The following is a 21078-nucleotide window of genomic DNA, read 5'->3' as shown; positions in this document are numbered from 1 at the left end:
AGATATAGGATCGATTACAAATGATATAATATTCGATTATTCTATTTTTTCAAATAATTTTAGCATTGCATGCAGAAAATTAGAATTACATGTGACTAAAGTTGTTAAATAACTGTCAAGAACGTTTTAAGATTTTACCAAAGAATTGGTTACTTGTGGATAGTGGGAGTATGTTATAGGACGGACCATAGTGACATGTTTTGGATTGAGATGATTCTTGGTCAAAATGTTGGTTATATGGGAATATGGAAATGTTTCCATAATGGGAGATGTTTGTAAAATCTACATATGAGTTGTAAACTTTAATATAAAGAAGTGTTCAAGGAGTGTACCTTGAATTTGAGATTTCATAACCATGAATTGTTCTAAGTAGCAAGTTCTAGTGGAACATTCTATAATATCGAAGGGTCAGTCTCTATGAATTTAGAACCTTGACATCACAGAAAGATGATGCATGTAAAGATTAAATTCCACTTCATCTTAAATAATGATAAGAATTTGGAATTGTGAAATGTGCATCATTAGAATAGTGTCCAATAGATCTATTCGCAAAGGAAGGACAACAGAGAAGCATAGTATGCATGTTCATAACATATGTATGACTGATCTTATCTAATGCAAGTGGTTACTTGATTACTCGAAACATTATACAATGAATAAATTTTTAATTATTATGGTGATTAAATAATAGGAATTATTTATATATTCAATAAGTTTGAAACCATAGTTAATTAATTTATTTTTGTGTTTCACTTTGCATGTTTACTTCCCTGAGTAATTTTAAGATTATTCAAAATTCCACAGTCGCTCATACTTTTGGAAGTAAGTAGTTATTTAACACTGTCATGAGTTGATTATAGATTATCGATTGAGGTTAAGACATTGCAACTGGAATTACTAAATTATTCATGAATACTCTGAAAATAGAGATTTTAAGTATTGGATAAACCCACGCTTAGAGATTACTTCATAGATTTTTTCACGATTAATTCTAGGAGGATAATATCTATTATTCTTAAGCGGAGACATATAGTTCGTAGTTTACGAAATAGTTGTACATTGGTTTACCCGAACGCATCTCATAACTAGGTTTATAAAGAGTAATTCCATGCATGATTTGTTTGGTAAATTGTATGGATGTATAGTCAAAGTAATTCATTCCATTTTCCTTAAATGGAAAAGCGATATCTTTAGGGCCCTCGATGATTTGTTGCAGACATATGAAGTTCTTGGCCGAGCCTAGAGTAAATTGATGTTTTCAATTAGTAGTCTAAATTCAGTCTTCATAAAGCAGGAAATCGAGAAAGAGAATCTTGGACTACGAGATTGATTCTAATCCATGTCTCATGTTCATATGATATCTTGTAGAACAATGGAATAGTTGATCACTTATCTAAGGGTCATTGTTTGATTCGAATCAGAGTTTGGCAGTGACTTTGGAACTCGCTCTTTGATGTTTAGTTCAAGGTATATACTTGCAATTATAGTTACAGACTTATCCAAGTGGAGTCTATTGAACTAAAGTGTCTAAACCAATAACTAATTTGGTATGTTCTTGTAATTAGAAGCAAAGTCCTTTTTGGATTGCTTTCGTAACTAGAACTTGGTTAGAATGACATTTGTAGAGAGAGGATAATTTATTAGATTATTATATGATTGATAAACTAATTAGAAATCATAAGGAAAAAATTTGTTAATATATCATGTGATTAATATATTAAATGGAAATGGAAAATAGATATGTTAATTTATATGATTAATAAATTAATATGAAATCAATTAGAATTAATTAATTATTAATCAGAATTAATCTGAAATTAATTGGGGATTAATTGGAACTAAATAAATGTCCAAGGGTTGAATTGTAATTCTTCATGATTGAGCAAGGAATGCATATTCTAGAACCCATATAGGTGGTGAAGTAAATTAACATGGATTCTAAGATTTCTAGAAGTCTCCTGGTTGTAAATAACAAAAGAATTTGAATTTGGATTAAATCTATTATTTAATCGTTCAAATTTTGCTTTATCACTAAGTTACCTAAATTATAAATAGGACTCTCAATACCTATGATTTTCGTTCATAAGATTCCTTAGAGAATACTCTAGCCGAAAATATCCTCTCCCCTTTCTCTTGTTGTTTTCTAGTTCTAGGGTTTGGCTGTGAGCCATTAGAGGTATCATCCTTTTGGTGCTAAGCTTTCATATTCCTACACTAGAAGTGGATTGAAGTGATTTGTTTACTATAACAAAACAAAAGGTATGTAACTTTATACTTAATAATTTCGAATTACAATAGGATTATGCTAGGTTTAGTTGTCCGTTGTATGTTGATATCAAGGTGTATGACATAGATCTTTTATTGGATCCATGTACTCTACTAATTGTTAATTGTTATATACATTGTACAATTTTGTTTCCTATAAAACCCATCAAATTGTAGCCCATTAATGTAACTCTACATAATATAAAATAATTGATAACAAATTATACCCATATTTAATTATGAGTTTTTATAGATCCTTAAAATATAGTATTTTTAACTTAGATGTTTTTGATCGATTATAAAATATTTAGGCTGAGGAATGCAGTGATGTTTTAGCCTATAAAAAAAGTAAAAAAAAAATGTGACATATAGACGTTAAATAAGCATTTGTCATTCTTGTTAATATTTGTTTTTGAATAGAGTGTGGTGTCATTGTCGCCTAACAAAAAAAAAAAGTTGTTGAATAAAAATACCAATTAAATGGGTTGATGTCTATCTTCTTTGGTGTATATCTAATGAAACTTAGGTTTTATTTTTTTTCTTATTATTGTATATTATATTAGACAATTATTTTTTATACCATTTTAGGCTTTTAGGGTAACAGAAAAAGACTGAATTAGAATGCAATTAAATATGTTAAATATTAAATATTAGTTTAATAGTCAGCACTAAAACGATTAACCGGGACATAAGTGAGGAACTTAAATCCCCAGGCTTGTTACATTCGGTCTATATATATGCATACAACCATGCTCTTCAGACACACCCTAGTGAATCACTATATGAAAAATGATGTTTTTGTCATTTGATCTTTCTCCCTTTCCTCTTATTCCAATAATCATAGCGTTATTGCTATTCATTCCATATAAAAGGTTTTTATCTGCTACAAAGACCCACAAAAACCAACCACCATCCCCAAGAAAGCTTCCAATTATCGGAAACCTTCATCAATTACTAGGCTCGAACCCCCACCATTCAATTCGAGCCTTAACCCAAACACATGGTCCGCTTGTGCTCATTCAACTTGGCAGTGTACCCGTGCTTGTAGCCTCATCAGCTGAAGCAGCCCGGGAAATCTTGAAAACCCATGATGTAATCTTCGCCAGTAGACCCAAATTAAGCATCATCGACGCACTTACTTACGGATCAAAGACCATAGCATTTTCTCCATACGGAGAGTATTGGAGACAGATCAGGAGCATTGCAGTGCTTGGACTTCTAAGCAGTAGACGAGTTCAGTCATTTAAACGAGTGAGAGAAGAGGAGACGCGTCTTATGATTGACACGATTGGAGAAGGTTGTGGCTCTTTAGTTGATTTAGGAGAGTTGCTTAATTCGCTTACCAACAACATAGTTTGCAGGGTAGCCTTTGGGAGGAAGTTTAATGGAGTAACATTCAGCCGCTTGTTGGAAAGGTTTGTATATCTGCTTGGTGCGTTTTCTGTTGGGAATTATATTCCATGGCTTTCATGGGTGGATCACCTTAGTGGTTTAAAGGCAAAAACAAAAAGAACCGCTCAAGAATTTGATGAGATTCTCGAGGTTGTTCTTGAAGAACATATAAATAAGAGAAGAGCAGTTGACGGCGATGTGGGTGGTTTAAGTAATGAAAACCAAGATTTAGTTGACGTCTTACTCGATGCTCAAAGAGAAAATAGTGAAGATACTACCAACTTTACCCTTCACAGAGACTTTCTTAAAGCTGCCATCATGGTAAGATTGATTCGCCTATCTCTTTAAATAGATTTATAGCTGTATTAAAGTAGTTTAGTATTAGATTAGAAGCCGTTCAAAAAAAAGTAATAATGCTACATATATCCATTATAAACATGATCATCTGCTTTTCGAGTTCGATCATCGTTTTAATATTATTATGTATTTCTTGTAGGACATATTTGCTGCTGGAACTGATACAACATTCTCAGCCATGGAGTGGGCAATCAGCGAGCTAATAAGGCATCCAAAAGTAATGAAAAAGTTGCAACAAGAGGTTAGTGAAATAGCTCAAGGAAAATCGATGATCAGTGAGGAAGATTTGGAACATATGTATTACTTACAAGCTGTCCTCAAAGAGACCCTGCGGTTGCATACTCCACTCCCGCTGCTCATTTCTCGAGAATCAACACAAAATGTGAAACTAATGGGGTATGACATTGCAGCAGGCACACAAGTGATTATTAATGCTTGGGCAATAGGAAGAGACCCTTCGCTCTGGGAGGAAGCAGAGAAGTTTAAGCCAGAGAGGTTTTTGGATAGTTCTGTTGATTATAAAGGGCTGCATTTTGAGTACCTTCCATTTGGTGCTGGAAGAAGAGGGTGTCCGGGTATTCAGTTTGCAATAGTTATTGAAGAGCTTGCTTTAGCAAATCTTGTGTACAAATATGATTTGGCATTGCCAGATGGTTTGAGAGGGGAGGAACTGGACATGAGTGAGCTCACTGGTCTTACACTCCATAGAAAGTACCCTTTAGTGGTTGTGCCGAATCCTCGCTTCTAGTAGTTGCATATGTTTTACAATAGTCTTTATCAGGAAGTAATATAGTTCTTCACTTAACAACCTATGATGTACTAAAAGATTCTCGTATGCTTTTGCTAATGTTAATATCCACTTTAGCTGCTTTCTATAAAAGACTCAAATGTTTAATGTTGACATGATTAATTTACGCAACAATCAATTCTCCTCTTTGAATGTTTTTACATACAGAGGTTTACGGCGTGTTCGGCACCAACTTTTGGTAGCTTTTAAAAAAATGTTAGTTAAAAAGAAAAAGTCTCGTTCGGCGACATGAACGTTTAATTTTTAGCCTAAACAAAAAGTTCTAAAATCAAAAGTTATCCGCTACCCACCAACCACTACTAGCTAGTTTGCCGAATATATATATATATATATATATATATATATATATATATATATATATATATATATATATATATATATATATATATATATATATATATATATATATATATATATCATGTATTAGCGCTGTATATTTAGTGTTGGGTTTTGGAATTAATTGTTTTAGTGAGTAGTGACCCATTTCCCAAAAAATCATCCGAGATCAAAGTGATGTCATAGATTAATGTTTTCACTTTTTATTAGTGCGGAGAACAGATCTAAATGGGCTTTAATTAAAGATGATTAGTGATGTCTTATATTATCTTTAATTATAACTTTTAAGATGTTATACTAAATAGAGATTAGTTAAACATTTTACTTAATATTTATTTAAAAATTAACTTAAAATGAAAATTGTACGTAATCAAGAATGGAGCCTGGATTTTAGATCAGTAAAGGGATTACATTAATAAACTATAATAAATCAAGATATATTTTGTCACGTGTCGATATCTCATTAGTTTTGAGACTTGTCATTTTATTGTATTTTTGATATAAATAAGTTGAATTTTGGGGATTTTTCCAATTTTAAATTAAAAAATCAGATAATACTTCTATATTTATATATGTAAAGCATTAAATATAATAAATGTTATAGTAATTATAATTAATAGATTTTTTCATTTTTTATTTTAAAATTTTATTTAAAAAATACTTAATATTTATATTTTAATATTTAATCTTTTGTTTAATCAACTTGTGTAATACACGGGTTTACCCCTAATATATATATATATATATATATATATATATATTATATATATATATATATATATATATATATATATATATATATATATATATATATGCTTACCGTCATTATCATCGTCATCATCATCATCATCGTCATCATCATCATCATCATCATGTAACGCCCGTGTTTCTGGGCTAGGCATTAATGTAGATGTAATAGTCTAGATTAACCTTTGTAACCCGTCTTGAAATAAAAAAAAATGTATTATTTGAGTATTATGTGTTTATTGTTTAATTGTGTAATTTAAATGGATCATGGAACAAAAATAAGCGATAAAGTAAAATATTAGTTAAGCCCAATATCTATGAAGGATGTGGTAGCGGTCGTGACGAGGTTTCCGAATATATAAAGAATGCAGAAATCCGAGTTATAACGAAGAAGTTATGACATGTCGAAGTTTCGCGACAGAACTGGTACAACACTACGTGACGTAAAATGCGAATTTACGATAGAGCGATATTTAGCCCTAGTGATCTAAATGAACGTCGTAGAGTTCGTTAAACCGAGAGCATGGATAAGAAGAACGTCTAAATTTAACTTTGTATGAGGAAGTTATGATTTTTTGAAGTTTCGACTAAGCAGTATGCAACCTAAATCTCGAAATTGAGTTCGAGTGATATTTGGCCAAAATAATCTAAATGAAAATCGCAGATCTCGTCGATAGTAGTCCAACAGTAAAAAGACAGACGAAAACGGGTGTCGGATGAAGAAGTTATGATTTTATAACGGAGTTTTCCTGTCCCGGCCTACTAAAAATAATATAATAAAATAAAGTCAAAATTAGCCGACGGAGTTTAAATGAAACTTGTAGAGCATAGTCTCACCGACGTGTGGATATAAAGAACGTCAAAAACGGAGCTCGTATGCGAAAGATACAGAATTTTGAAGTTTGAGAAATGGGAGTACACCCAGCGTACATGAGTACGCCCAGCATACCCGTATGCATGAACAGAAATGGGCCACATCGACCTGACCCAATACTCGAGTGCATGAGTCTGTAAGCCATGACGCGTTAGGCCTGATCTGAAGCGTACGCCCAGCGTACTGCTTGTAGAGGGAGTACGCCCAGCGTAATCTAATGTTCAGCCCCCTATAAATAGAGGTCGTGGGCAATCGAGTTTTGTTGCTCATTTTTTCCTTTCTCTTCTGTTTTACCTCGTTTTTACGTGCAAGCTTTACCCCCGAAGCCCCCGTATCATTCCCAAGACCCGAGGATCCCGAGAAGTAAAGTTTCCGAGTCGAAACTCTGCCCGCGAGAAGCCTGGTTTTCAAGAAAACATCCCGGTTTCACCGTAGAATACTACTCTTAGAGCCGTAGTGTTGTTCGATCATCTTCTGATCAAGTGAGTGTATATTCCTTTTCTTCTAACACATAGATACAAAGTATTCTCTACAAAATACATGCTATGTGTTTATATATTATTTGTTTATTTGAAATAATAGTTGAATGAATGATTTGTACAGGTTTTAAGTTGTATATAAATGTGTATATATATATATATATATATATATATATATATATATATATATATATATATTTTATCTACAAATATGTTGGGTAGAACATGGGTAGATAGTGATGTGTGATGAAATCAAATGATGAGAGGCCTTGATGTTGTTGTTGATCTAGTCATCTAGCGGAGTATGGATGACGACCACGGACTCTTTCTAGAGTATCCAGTGGAACGCTGGGAGGTTCATAACCTGTAGGTGTTGTGAACGATGTGTACACCGGTGTACTCTATCCCCCTCATGGGTGCCTTAAGGACAGCTATTGTTGAGGAAACCCCTTTGCAGTAATGTCCACCCCGATGAAAATCCTAGATTAGGTCCCTGGAAATAGATGTTGTATTAGGGATGTAAAGTGAGGATAACGGGAATGGGTAATCGGGTTATTGTTGGTTGGTGAAATTAAATATAATTATTTATTGTGGGTTGAAAACCCTATATGCTCACCAGGCTCCCAAGCCTGACCCACTCAGTTTCTTTGTATTACAGGTAGTGGCGCGAACTTGTGAAGATGTTTTTGTTTTTAGAGCAATAGTTGTGTAAAACTGTTTAAGGTCTATGTTTTATTGTTTATGCTTTTATGTATGTATCGGAACATGACATCCCGAGTTTTGATATATAATAAAAATACATTTCTTAAAGAAATGCTTTGATAAACCTTATTTTATCATGTATTGTTTTGGGGACAAATTTTGCAACTCTTTCAATTAAAGGATACTCTGAAAATTATTTTAAAAGCATAAATTAAACCGGTCTTTTCTGACCATGATTTTGGGGATGTCACATCATCATCATCATCATCATCATCGTCATCATCATCATGGAGTCTGAGTTTGTTGCATTGTATGCTGCTGAATTTAGCCGATCATCTAACCAAAGGGTTAGCAAGAGATCTTGTGCACAAGGCGGCTATAGGGATGGGTTTAAAGTCCACTTAATAGTTCTTTGAAAAATTGCATTTACAGGTGCAAGAATAAAATAACTACCTATATAAGCATAAAGTTTAGCTGCTTCAAGAAGTTGGGACTTGGCTTTCATATGCTTATTGATGGATGGGACACAAGCTAGAAAAGCATAGTGTCAAGTTAGAAATTATGAGAATGTAAACTAATGTGTTTATTATCTTCATGTATTCACTTTGAATAGAAAGGGTTCAATCCTTAGTGGCACCCTAATATTCGAATATTTGGATTGAGTAATATACTAATGCGAAATTTAATCGTCAAGACATTTTATTTATGCATCCGTTTGTTGCTGTTTATGTTTTGTTTTAAGTTTAATTAGTATCACACTTAAATGGGGGAGGTTTGTTGGTGATTTTATATCATCAATATTATTTAAGTGTATTATGATTAAATTTGTTGATGAAAAGTGATCTTGTTGAATATTGAACAAGTTAGGATGGTGTAGGAGTGCACACTTGTTAAATTTTTTCAAGATTCAAAGTACATTTTAATTTATGGGAGAAGCTCCTAAACGAACGGGGGTCCGGAGGCAGCGCCCCTGGAAGTGGGGTCCAGGGGCGGCAGCCCCTGACGGGGTCCAAGGGGCAGAGCCCCTAGCTGGGATCGAGCTGACCCCTTTTTCCCTGATAATCATGTATAATAGAGGTGTGAAAAAAAACGAAGCAGATAAAATAATGTTTGGTGCCCGAAAATCTATTAACTGTTCGTGTCTTGAATATGTAAGAAAATTTATTCGAAAAAAAAAATTAAGACTCGAATAATAATAATAATAATAATAATAATAATAATAATAATAATAATAATAATAATAATAATAATAATAATAATTATTATTATTATTATTATTATTATTATTATTATTATAATAGAAATAATAATAATAATAACTATAGAAATAATAATAATAATAATAATAATAATAATAATAATAATAATAATAATAATAATAATAATAAAAACATAATTGGAAGTTGTCAAAACCTATTGTAGACGAAGAAGGTAAGAAGGTATGGATGTGGCATTCCCGGCTGGTTGGTAGTTTATTTGGTAGTATCAATGATAGACTCGAGTTCGAGTCCCACCACCCATATTTTTGTTGGCATTTCCAATTTTATGGTTTCACAATACTTTTGTCCGCCTCCATTTAGCGGAACCCATCGACGAAATTTTTTATTTTCCCTATTCTCTCTATCTCCCTCCCTTTCCGATTTTAGGGTTTCACAATACTTTTGTTCGCCTCCATTTAGCGGAATCCATCGACGAAATTTTTTATTCTCCCGCTTCTCTCTATCTTCCTCCCTGATTCGTTTTCCCTCTTCTTTCTCACTATTTCCTACTCGCACCTCCCCCTTACACCCCGTCTCGTCTTCGTTTTCATCGTCGGAGTTCCATCTTACCACCGCTGTTGGCAATGTTGTACATAGAGATCGTTTTCAGCCCCGGTCATCTCTCGTCGCCATCGCCATTGTCATCATTGTTTCAAGTAAGCTTTTTTTGGTTTAATTCCACTCAGGTTTTCATTTTGGGTTAGGATTGATTTCGATTAAGACTTTGTTTTGATTTTAGGTGTATTTTGATTTTGAGTTCAGTTCGATGCCTTCTTCAAACTCCTCTGCTCCATCTGTTATCCAGGCGACCAAGGTTATTACTCCAATTCTTCAAATCTGTTTGGAATTAGACTCAAACCATGGTTGTTTGAGTTATGTATGATGCTCCTAGGTTGATGCTTATAGTTTATTGCTTAATGCTTCAAGCCATGAGATTTTTCCATTTGAAGGTCTGCCATCAGATTGTGTGATGCTTATAATTTATTTTTTGAAACCCACCGGATTATTGCCTGATGCTTCAAAACTAATTTCGTTTGATGCTTCCATTTGAAATTTTTCATCGGGTTCTTGTTCCATGCTTCAAGTCAACAGATTGTCTTTGTATTTCATGCTTAAAATGCTATAAAAGGTTCATCTTTTCCTCCCTGTTTATGGTTGTTTCAAAACCAGCATAGAAAATAGTTTTGTGAAATGATATAATTAATCAATCGTTGTCCTAATAGATGTTCTACAAAAGAGAATTCACCGCCCACAGCATGCCAAGAGACTAAAGTGAGCAAGTTTTGACTAATTTCATGAAGAAAACCTATGACTGGTTTTATTTCAATCTTCTCAATTTGTTTTCTTTTATACTTTCAATATTGAAGATCTAAATAGACCTTTTTTTTAGAACAACAGTGAGATCTAACGAGGCTTTATTTCAATGTTAACAGACTTTTCTCCCAAGAGATCCCAACTGATGTTATAATCCACACAGGTAGGGATGAGATTTAGAACCGGAAAATCGGACCGGAACCGGAACCGAACCGGAACCGGACCCGTTAGAACCGGAATATATAGAACCGGGTCCGGTTCCGGGTTTAAAAATTGGCTTTATCCGGGTTCCGGGTAATCCGGGTTTGGGTCCATTGGGTCCGGGAAAACCGGGTCTAAAATCCGGAACCGGTTTTTGGAACCGGAACCACTTTTAGGGCCGGAACCACTTTTTGTGAAACGTTTACAAGATGCATATCTTATTCGTTTCAACTCCAGTTGACATACGGTTTTTTCCAACATGTAGTTTAGAGTTTGTATATGATTGTAGACTATAAATTTTTCATTTTTATTTTTATATTCATTGACTTACAGTCCTTAAAAGTTGAGATACCAAAGCTGAAAGTTTTTAGTTTTTTAGTTTTTTTGTATTCGGTGAAAGTTTTAAAGCATGCATATCTAATTCGTTTGAAGTCGGATTGACATGTGGTTTTTTTCAACTTCTAGTTTACAGTTTGTACATGAGTTTAGACTATAATTTTGTCATTTTCGGTTTAACATTCAATGATTTACAGTCCTCCGAAGTCGGGATATCAAAACTGAAAATTTTCAACTTTTCAGCTATTTGTTTTTGTACTTTGTATTATGTGAAAATATTAACATAAGTATATCTCATTCGTTTAAATTCGGATTGACATGCGGGTTTTTCCAGAGTGTATTTTAGAGTTTGTACATGATTTTAGACTCTAATTTTGTTAATTGTGGTTTCGTATTCAATAAGTTACAGTCCCCCAAAGTGGGGATATCAATATGAAAATTTTCAAAGTTCAACCCACTAAGTTGTAAGTAATTACCAAAAAATTCTGGTTTTTTCGGGTTTTTCAGGTCTAAACCCACTTTATCCGGTTCCAACCTACCCACTTTGATGTTTCCGGGTTTTCCGGTTCTAGACCCACTTTACCCGGAACCATACCCGAAACCGAACCGGAACCGGTTCCTATATACCGGTCCGGTTTCCGGTTCTATAAAATCCCGTTATCCGGTTCCGGGTTTTCCGGGTCCGGGTCCATTGGGTCCGGGTTTGGACCCACTTTCATCCCTACACACAGGAGGTGTTTTTTTTTTCATTATACATGGTATAATTCATGTATACCCTTTTGATATTATTTCTCTTATGTAACTTATACTTTATTTTTTTTAACTCTATGTAGTATCCATATGTTTCAACTTTTAAAGCATGGTTACATAAGGAAATTAGTATCCAACCTCAAAGATTCTTATCTTTTGGTAACTGAAATCTCTTTTAGATTTGAAATTGCAGCAAAGTTTTTGTATGGATTTAACTTCGAATTATCAACAAAAAACATTTTCATGGTGAGATGTGTTTCAGAGTTTCTTGAAATGACAGAAGAGTATGTAGTTAGAAATCTTGTAACAAGATCAGAAGCTAATTTGTAGTAGTGAATAAACAAATAAGTTAAAGTACATTGCTATATTTGTATTTTTTTTCGTGATCATTGATTATAGTGTGGTGAAACGTGAACAATTGGAGGCCTTTGATTCAAAACTCAATTTGAAGAACACTTGTAAGCCTTTACCGATACAACTTACCCAATAATTTGTCAAGTAATCCACCAAATAATTCTCAATTTTATGTTTGTAAGTACCTAGTTAAACATTTGTAGTTGACACATTTAATGTGTATTATTAGACACATTTAATGTATTATTAGACAATGTTCATTTTGTATTTGATACTTTTTTAGGTTTATTAGTTTTATTATAATGTTATTTGTTTTGTGGTTATAAGTTTAATGTAATGGGTTTTTTTCAATAATTTGGACATAAAAAACTAGAGTTTTTTTAATAATTTTTTGTTGTTTTTTTTTAAATTAAAAGTAATTACCTACGGAAAATTTGTAGGTAATGTGAGCCGTAGGAAATCTGTAGGTAATAAAGTAAAAGTGGGCTCCGTTGGTAATCCGTAGGAAATTGATAGTTATGTATTTCCTTAGCTATTCCGTAGGAAAATAGTAAAACTTGACTCTCGTGAGTAACCCATAAATATTCAGTAGCTATTGTTTTCCGTAGCTATTCCGTAGGTATTATACCTGCGGAAAAAGATGTAGCTATTTTGTAGCTAGTCCGTAGCAATTCCGTAGGTATAAATTTTCCACGGGCATTTATGCTACATGGCATTTTCCGTAGCAAATCTGTAGGTATCGCCTTATACCTACTGAATAGCTACAGATCTTGCTGTAGTTGCCCTAGTTTTCTAGTAGTGAGTTGTTGACTTTCTTTCTAAAAACTATGACTGGATAAGATATTTTTTAAGATGCATTTTATAAAAAAAAAATTAATGCAATTATGATTTCTGTTATCACTTTTGCATATTACAACTCAAAGCTCATTGAGAAATGAAAGAGGATTTGTAATTTTGTATTTTATGGTGACACTATTCAAGCAATTTAAGTGCTCCTAATCTAGATGATCCATTTTCAAATAACATAGAAACACAATGGAAATCAAATGATGCACATGTTGTGGAAACGGGTAGTTAATATCAATGAACTTTCATTGTTTTTGTTGATTGTAGCATTACACATTCATTTTTTGATGTGGTCATGTTGATTTCTTATCAGGCAAAGGTATGTGCAGTCTACTGAAAAACAAACTACAGTTGAATTGTTGAAGCAGTTGTGATCTCGTGTCGAAAATTAGGAAGTGTCACCTGGTCGGGTTCGAAAGTCGTAGAAATGTATTTTTCACACTTTGAATTCATTATGTACTTGTGGAATCAATGAAATGACAATGAAAGACGACAAAGTCCAATATTTTTTTTTCTAATATAATCAAGAAACACCGATTAGATAGATTTAATAGGGAAAATTGGAGTTTAAAGAGGCCAAAAAGACAATAGCAAAACTGGTTTCTTGAAGGCGTACCCCTTCATGTTTGTTTGTTTATTTGTCCTAATAAAAAAAAACGTCTAGCTAATCCTGCAACGTGAGATCCTTCCCTAGTTATATATTAATAACCAAATTAACTCACGATCCTTATCTTTGAAAAAACTACAAAAATTGTCCAGGTATACAAAGATATGTTTTTGTTTAATGGTATTTACGTTTAACTAAATTATAAAAATATTCCCTTCAAAATTATCTTAGGGTCCATGTGTTTGAAAAAGTACATAAATAGTCCCACACAGATTTTCTAATGGTTCCTGTATTAAAATTATATTTTAACTAATAATCCTATGTTTGAAAAAATTATAATAACAAATTTTAGAATATTTTAGAAATAATCATAAAAATGATGGGTTCTTATGTAATTATGTAAGACCATCAGGAGTACTCTCCGTGAAGAGTTCCGTTGTCCACATGTCACCAATCACGAACGTGAACACCACCTTGGTGTCTCGTTCTCCATCGCTGTCGTGGAGGATTGCTGTGGGGAGGACAACAAACCACAACCAATAATAATTTTCTTTTTTCTCTCGTTGTCTGAGACTTCTTTTTTTCTCTCTTATAGGGGTAGTGGAGACTACTCTAGTGGTTTGTGGCGACTGATTTGGAAGTTGTCAACGACCTTCGGCATGGAGAGTATTCATGATAGCGTAATCGCGGCAAAGTCAAAGAAAGAGATCTCTTATGGAAATACTGGCTATATGATATCAAAATTATATAATAACGTCTATATGAGACAAAATCACATAAATTATCCCAGCGTAATAATGAAATTTAAAAAAAAAAATGTTCTTTTGTTAAAGAATATTACGTACAGAAATAGTATGAAAAATTGAAAATATAAGATTAACGGGCATTCCCACTAGTATGTGCCAAGAAAAACCATGGTTAATAACATCACATTTTACCTCATAGGCTTATATCCTTCGTTACGTTACCCGTTCTTCATCACTTCTTTGGCGACCGTACGTTGGAGTTGTCTGGAGTGTTTTTTAAAATCACATAATTAATTTATTACTTTTTTAAAACGTTAAAAAAAAAAAAAAAAAAAAAAAAAAAAAAAAAAAAAAAAAAGTCTTTTTCGATACCTATTCCAAAAAGCCTCCCAAACACATCGGCGCCCTCCCACCCGGGCTTATTCGGTTTGCTATCAGTTAACCCCACCCATGGTTCCTCAGCCCTCGTTCCCATCTCCCCTCTCTCCCAGCCTCACCCCCGGTTGCCGTTCATCGTCGCCTCCGCAGTTCGTTACTTTATGATAAACTGGCATCATAAGGTTAAATCTAAATCTTCTTTTCTTCCTTAGTTGATTCTTTTCTTCCTCGCTTGTTTATTTATTTATTAATTAATTTCCCTTCTCTTTATCGCCTTATGTTTCTGCTTTAAAACCTAGAAAACCAGAGAAAATTTTCTGTATCATTTCTTCGCTGAACTCCCTAGTTTTATCTATATATTGAAATAGCTTATGTTTTTCGTCTGAAATTTGATTTGTAGGTGGAGTTATGATACAAGTTTACATGAAAATGGGTCTTAGTAAGCATATTTAGTTAAAATACGAGTGTGTATGTAATAAAGAAGGGCACTATTATATACATTAGATCAATTGCTTATGAAGGGCATCATTCGGATGATTCCTCTTCCAAACTTCCTCCATTTCTTCTGCTCATACATTTGGCTACAAAATCTTCATCGTCAACTATTCTCCAATATTAGCTGTTTCTTGATGATATAGTTTTTGATTGAACTGTTATTTAGTTCAGCCTTAATCAATCGGAGGAATTATAAATTCCTGATGATGCTTTCCTTTTGAAGGAGAGTTTTGCACGTGAAACATTTTTTGTTTTCTGGGGACCCATGTGATCAGGATAACCAAATTTTGATTGGATTGCATTCTATAGAAGGAAGTTATTTATTGTTGTAGTTATAGATTCATGTTTTTATATGTGTAGGTGATTCATCTTTTTAAATCTTCAATTGATATGAATTCTCATTGTTGAGTTGTCCAGATTTTTAATAAAAGGTGTCTTGTGAATTGATTTTTTGTGAAATTTTTTTTTGAATGTAAGGGTAGATTAGGCATTTAGGCTGATTCAACGTCATTACACAGTCCCAGCTCAAAAACATGGGCCTAAACACCGGCCCAAGCCCTAATATTCTATGGGTAATTATTCCTCCAGAGTATCTCAATCTTGCTCGTCTTTGTTTGTAACTTGATTATGTGCCCTCACTCAAACTTTATATTTCAATATTATAATTTCTGATTTCTTAGGTTTTATGCTTTGATTAATTTTGGTTATATATTGCTTGTTTTTTCATTCATTTTGGGGTTTAATAGTTTAGACTAGACATGTGCTTCTATACAACTCCATATATGATACTAATGAATCAGTTATTATCTGTTAGCTTATTGTCCTGATTTTCTGCGTTGGATTATCCAGTGTTTGTTTAAATTTTGGTAAGTTTTTTTTACAAGAAGCATTGCTATAGGCAAAGGTGTATTTAGGAAGGAAACAGAGTAGGTGTAAGTGCAACCCTTTGTGTTCATCAAGAACATTTTGACCATGTGGCTCATCTACAATTTTCATGTACTATAAAGAACTGCTAATGTCATTTTGGACATTTTAAATATTCATAGGCGTAGTTAGATTATATAACCTTTATCAATGACCGCTTTTGTATTAGTGTGAATACTTGTGCCTTGTTTATATCTATTGTCTCTTTTGCATTTACGAAGGCCTTAAATTATTTATTATTTATTTATTAATTTGTTTATTTTATTTTATTTTTTTTTTCGCAAATGTAGGAATGGTAAAAGATTGGAGTATGACTAGAAACCAGAATCGTGATACATCTAGAAAAATTCCTGACAACAGTGGTGTGGCGCCTTGGTCAGATCTTAACCATGATGTGCTTCTTTTAGTTATCATGCAACTGGAGTTGATTTTATGTCATTCAGTGGAGTTTGCAAGTCATATAGTTCGTTGCAAAATATAACAGGAAAAGGTTTATGGGTTCCAAATTAACTACCCATGTTGATACATGGATCTTTGCATATTTTATAAGAAAGACAAGTGTTGTGTTACCTACAGGATATTGAAGGAAGAGTGTTTAAAACCCATGACTTCTGGCTTGTGAATCCTGTCAGAAGGCATGAACTTCATTTCCCTAATGTATGTTTTTCTGTTGACGCTACACCTGAAATAGGAGTTAGGGCTATCTTTATTTTTTAACCATCAATATCTGAGTGGGTGTTTGCCATATTAAATAGTTCCACGAATAAAATATGGTTCTCTACAGCGGGTAATGGAGCATGGGATCTTGTCTGCTCTACTTTGCTTATTCTTGATTACCATCTTTATCAACGGGAATATATATATATATATATATATATATATATATATATATATATATATATATTCTGTAATCATCGGTTTTGATTTATATGTTGAAACATTTTTAAGATTTTCTGAATTAGCATTTGTTGCTTTGCATTTTTCAATTTTCATGTTTAAGCAGTTTCAATGTCACTCACGGTTTTGATCGATTAGATTGTTTTTAGCACCTTTAGCATTTAGCATAATCCAGTTTGAGTGGTAAAACTCAAACATACCAAATTGACCCACTATTGTTACTGCCTCATCACCCTGGTGAACTATCATAAAAGAATAAAGCTGCCTGTCAGATCTCCATGATTCCTTTGATTTTGTTGTTACTAATATTATTAAGATTAGGATTTCGTTGTACATTCTGTTTCTGCAAGTTATCATAATTTGCCCTTTTTAGTTTACTTCCCATAAAAATCTAATATGAAATAATTTATATGTTTCATTTTTGTCATTCCTGATTTGTTTGGTTTTTATAGGATTGAGTTGTGACTTGTGTGTGTTTGTGTATGTTGCTGTAAAAGTTTCCATCGGTTTACTTGTAGGAAGCAAGCATTCTATGACACTTTACCTCAATGGAGTGCTTATGCTATTTGTTTCCTGCAATGAATCCCATCATTTACAGGGAACGTTTCTTTATCATTATATAGTTGACTAATTATTTTGATCCTGATTTTCCAGTTGCAATCAAGCATTCTTATACATTTCATATTGCATATCATGTACTTGGGTTCCATAATCATTTTGCCTTTATTTATTTTTTATTTTTTTGAGTTGAATAGATGGTTAATCAAGGCATATGGAGTAAGTAATTCATACTATATTAGAAAATATTGTGTTAGGAGCTGTTGTAAATACATTTTTTGTATGTCTATTTATTATGGATGATGAAGTTTCTTAATATACTAATGCATACCAGAAATTATATGCTCTAATACAGCATTGAATGACTGGCCCAAGCACAATGATCACATGTGAAGTCACGTGCATTCACCGCGTCTTGTTAAGGGGTATGATTGTCATTTCTCATCCAAATAGAACCCTGATGTTACCCCTCAATTCCCATCTCATCTCTAGTATTTATGCTTTTCTCGAGTACAAATTTGCAATCCCTAGAACTCCACCTTCAACGCCGTGTCTTCACCATTGCAGGTATATTTTTCTCATTGGCTTCTCTATTTGAGTGTTTCCTTTTGTCGACTTGTCTTCTGTGTTTCGATCTTCACCATAGTTTTCATTATTAAAACCTTTTTCCTAATTTGATTCGAAGTTCACGCTACAAATTCTAACTTAATTGTTAAAAGATCTGATATAATCTCTTGAGGATTTTATCCTAGAAATCCGATCATTTTCTTATAATCTGATTGTTTTTCCTTAATTTGGTTTTTGACAAGATTTGAGTTTTTTGCCCTAGATTGTTTCAATGTGTTCTAATCAGTTCAATTTGGTTAATTAGCACTGGAGTTTGTACTTTACATTTAATATAGCTGCAATAATGTTTGCAAAATGAGCTTTTGGATCTCTATACGATGATTTAACATTTCTGATCTAATACTTGGATTCTCACATGAAAATCGAGTTTCCATAAAAAATTGCCGCTAACAACCTTCGAAAAGGGTGTTTATTTTTTGGGTTCTTACCTTTCAGGCATTAAGTTTCAGTTGAAGGAAATTCATTTAATTTTGTTGCTTTTATGTGTTCTGGAAAGCAAGTTACACTTGATCCTCTTCTCAATGTAGTAGAGGGTCATGTAAGCCTATGATACTGTTTCTTCTTTGTGTTCCGGTGCAATGAAAACTGCAAAAAGGAAACATTGCATTGATGGAGAAAATGTTGTATATTTTGTATCTGTATTTTGTGTTTTCCTGATGATTTTATAGGGAAGAACATTCATGGATTTAGGAAACTTGTAACTATTTGCAATCTTAATTCTTTCGATTTATTTGTTTAGGGTAAATGTCTGTTATAAATCAGTGCACTTAATAGTACTGACCCATTTGCAACAACTTTTACCAAGTGGAAGATTTACAATTTTGCAAGCACTATTTTTGTTAAATGCATCCAATTCTTCTATAATTGCTAGTTTCCAGACAGTGTTGATTTTGGGAAAAGTGTTGGTGAGGTCCAAATAAAGTTCAGGGACCTTTTAAAGCTAAAAGTGACACTTTAATGTACTTTTATGTCAATAACCCTTCTTTTAAATGTCTGTATATATGTGTACGCTTTCAACTCTTGTATCTTATATGAAATTTGCATATTGGAATGGACAGGACAAGGAGTATGACCAGAAATCAGAATCGTGATGGTGCATCATCATCTAGCAGGAAGAGAGTCAATGGTGGTGTGGCACCTTGGTCAGACCTTAACCCTGATGTGCTTTTTTTAGTTATGATGAATCTGGGGGTGATTGATTTTCTTGCATTCGGTGGTGTGTGCAAGTCATGGAGGTCACTCGCACGCAATAATAAGAAGATTTTTATGGCATCCAGACCACCCATGTTGATGTCAATCTCTGATCCTTCTTATGAGAATAAAGAGTTGTACTGCTGTCTAGAGGACTTTGAAGGTAGAAAGTTCAAAACCATCCTTCCCCATGCTGCTGGCAGGATCTGTGTTGGAATAACTTGTGGTTACCTGATCTTGTTCGGAGGGGAAACCAAAGACTTCTGGCTTGTAAATCTTATCACAAGGCAGCAACTTCATTTCCCTTGTTTCCCCTTTAATGCACGTACTGATCTAGCAAGAATCAGAGGTATCCTTGTCTATTCACCTTCAGTATCTGGGTGGGTGTTTGTGGTGTTGTGTACATTCTCCTGTCAAATTTGGTTTTCTATGGCGGGTACACGAGCATGGAGTCGTATCTCCACTTTCCTCACGATTGATTTACATGCTTTCAAGGGGAAGATATATACCATAAACATTGGTTGTCGTCTATGTGAAATGAAACTCACACCAGAGCCCAAATTGACTTTACTCCAAAACAAGAATATTCCACAGCCAGGCTTCTTTTTTCCGGAGTTTGTAAGTTCGGGTGAAAACCTTTATGTGATGGACCGTGGGTTCAAAGATTCATACACGGTTCACAAACTAGATTTTGAGGAAATGAAGTGGGTGTCGTCGGAAAAAACATTAGAAGAATGTGCATTCTTTGTTAACGACTTCAAGTATTCTGCTGCTATTAAATCAGACTTGTGGGTTGATCATCGGTCACTATATGAGAGATATGCTTACTTCCATTCCACCATCGATACAAGTCGAAAAGGCGGGTTCCTTCCTTCATACATCTGGTACTTCCCCAGTGATTGTTTGAATGTAAATCTCTTAGATGAATGATGACTTGGATCGGATGCACTCTTATCTTGGTTTTTATCTTTGCATATGTTGAACATTTTCAAGATGTTTCATCCATGGATTTGGATTTTCAGTTTATTGTTCAAAGATTTTGGTTGTCACTCAACCTTTTCTTTTAGCTATAAATGTCCTTTATTTACAATTTGGTGTCCTTTGCTTGCAAATATGTGCCTACTGCATTATGTGTAGCACATTGGCACATGTTGTAAAACGTCCATACGCCATTAAAAAATCCTTTGGGTTTGTGACTAGCAACTTGTAGCGAGATGCACAGGTGAAATGTATCATGCTTGTAGATGCTAATTATATAGGGAGGAGGAATTTCAGTAACCTTGTTATTTTGACTCAAAGTGATCCTTAGGACAGATGTAACAGGTTTAATGAGAACTTCAAATAAAAAAATAACATATATAGTAACCTTTTACTTGTAACTAAATGAGCAAAAATTAAATAGTATCATTATGATGATACATATACAATATTCAAAATCTTTTCTTTTCAAATATATATAATTTTGAAAATATAGAAATATGTGCCTACTGCATTATGTGTAGCACATTGGCACATGTTGTTAAACGTCCATACGCCATTAAAAAATCCTTTGGGTTTGTGACTAGCAACTTGTAGCAAGATGCACAGGTGAAATGTATCATGCTTGTAGATGCTAATTATATAGGGAGGAGGAAT

The 21078-nt window shown here is 33.5% G+C and overlaps 2 protein-coding genes across 3 annotated transcripts; both read left to right on the top strand.

Annotated features, from left to right (window-relative positions):
- Positions 1–3024: 3024 nt before the first annotated feature.
- Positions 3025–4915, top strand: LOC111907718 (3-beta-hydroxylase). Its single transcript, XM_023903522.3, has 2 exons — positions 3025–3978; positions 4154–4915. Exons 1-2 carry the CDS (start codon positions 3055–3057, stop codon positions 4760–4762), a joined length of 1533 nt encoding a protein of 510 aa, XP_023759290.1. The 5' UTR covers positions 3025–3054; the 3' UTR covers positions 4763–4915.
- Positions 4916–14776: 9861 nt separating this feature from the next.
- Positions 14777–20533, top strand: LOC111907719 (uncharacterized). Of its 2 annotated transcripts, XM_023903523.3 has the most exons (4): positions 14777–14933; positions 16461–16827; positions 17981–18192; positions 19311–20533. In XM_023903523.3, exons 3-4 carry the CDS (start codon positions 17987–17989, stop codon positions 20371–20373), a joined length of 1269 nt encoding a protein of 422 aa, XP_023759291.1. In that variant the 5' UTR covers positions 14777–14933; positions 16461–16827; positions 17981–17986; the 3' UTR covers positions 20374–20533. The 2 variants fall into 2 exon arrangements, with proteins under 2 accessions (XP_023759291.1, XP_052626269.1); XM_052770309.1 differs by having other exon boundaries at positions 16461–18192.
- The last annotated feature ends 545 nt before the right edge of the window (positions 20534–21078 follow it).

Source organism: Lactuca sativa, chromosome 4 (assembly GCF_002870075.4).
Source record: "Lactuca sativa cultivar Salinas chromosome 4, Lsat_Salinas_v11, whole genome shotgun sequence".
Classification (NCBI taxonomy): Eukaryota; Viridiplantae; Streptophyta; class Magnoliopsida; order Asterales; family Asteraceae; genus Lactuca; species Lactuca sativa.
The sequence above is the reverse complement of the archived record's forward strand: the minus strand, read 5'-3'. Positions and strand labels throughout refer to the sequence as shown.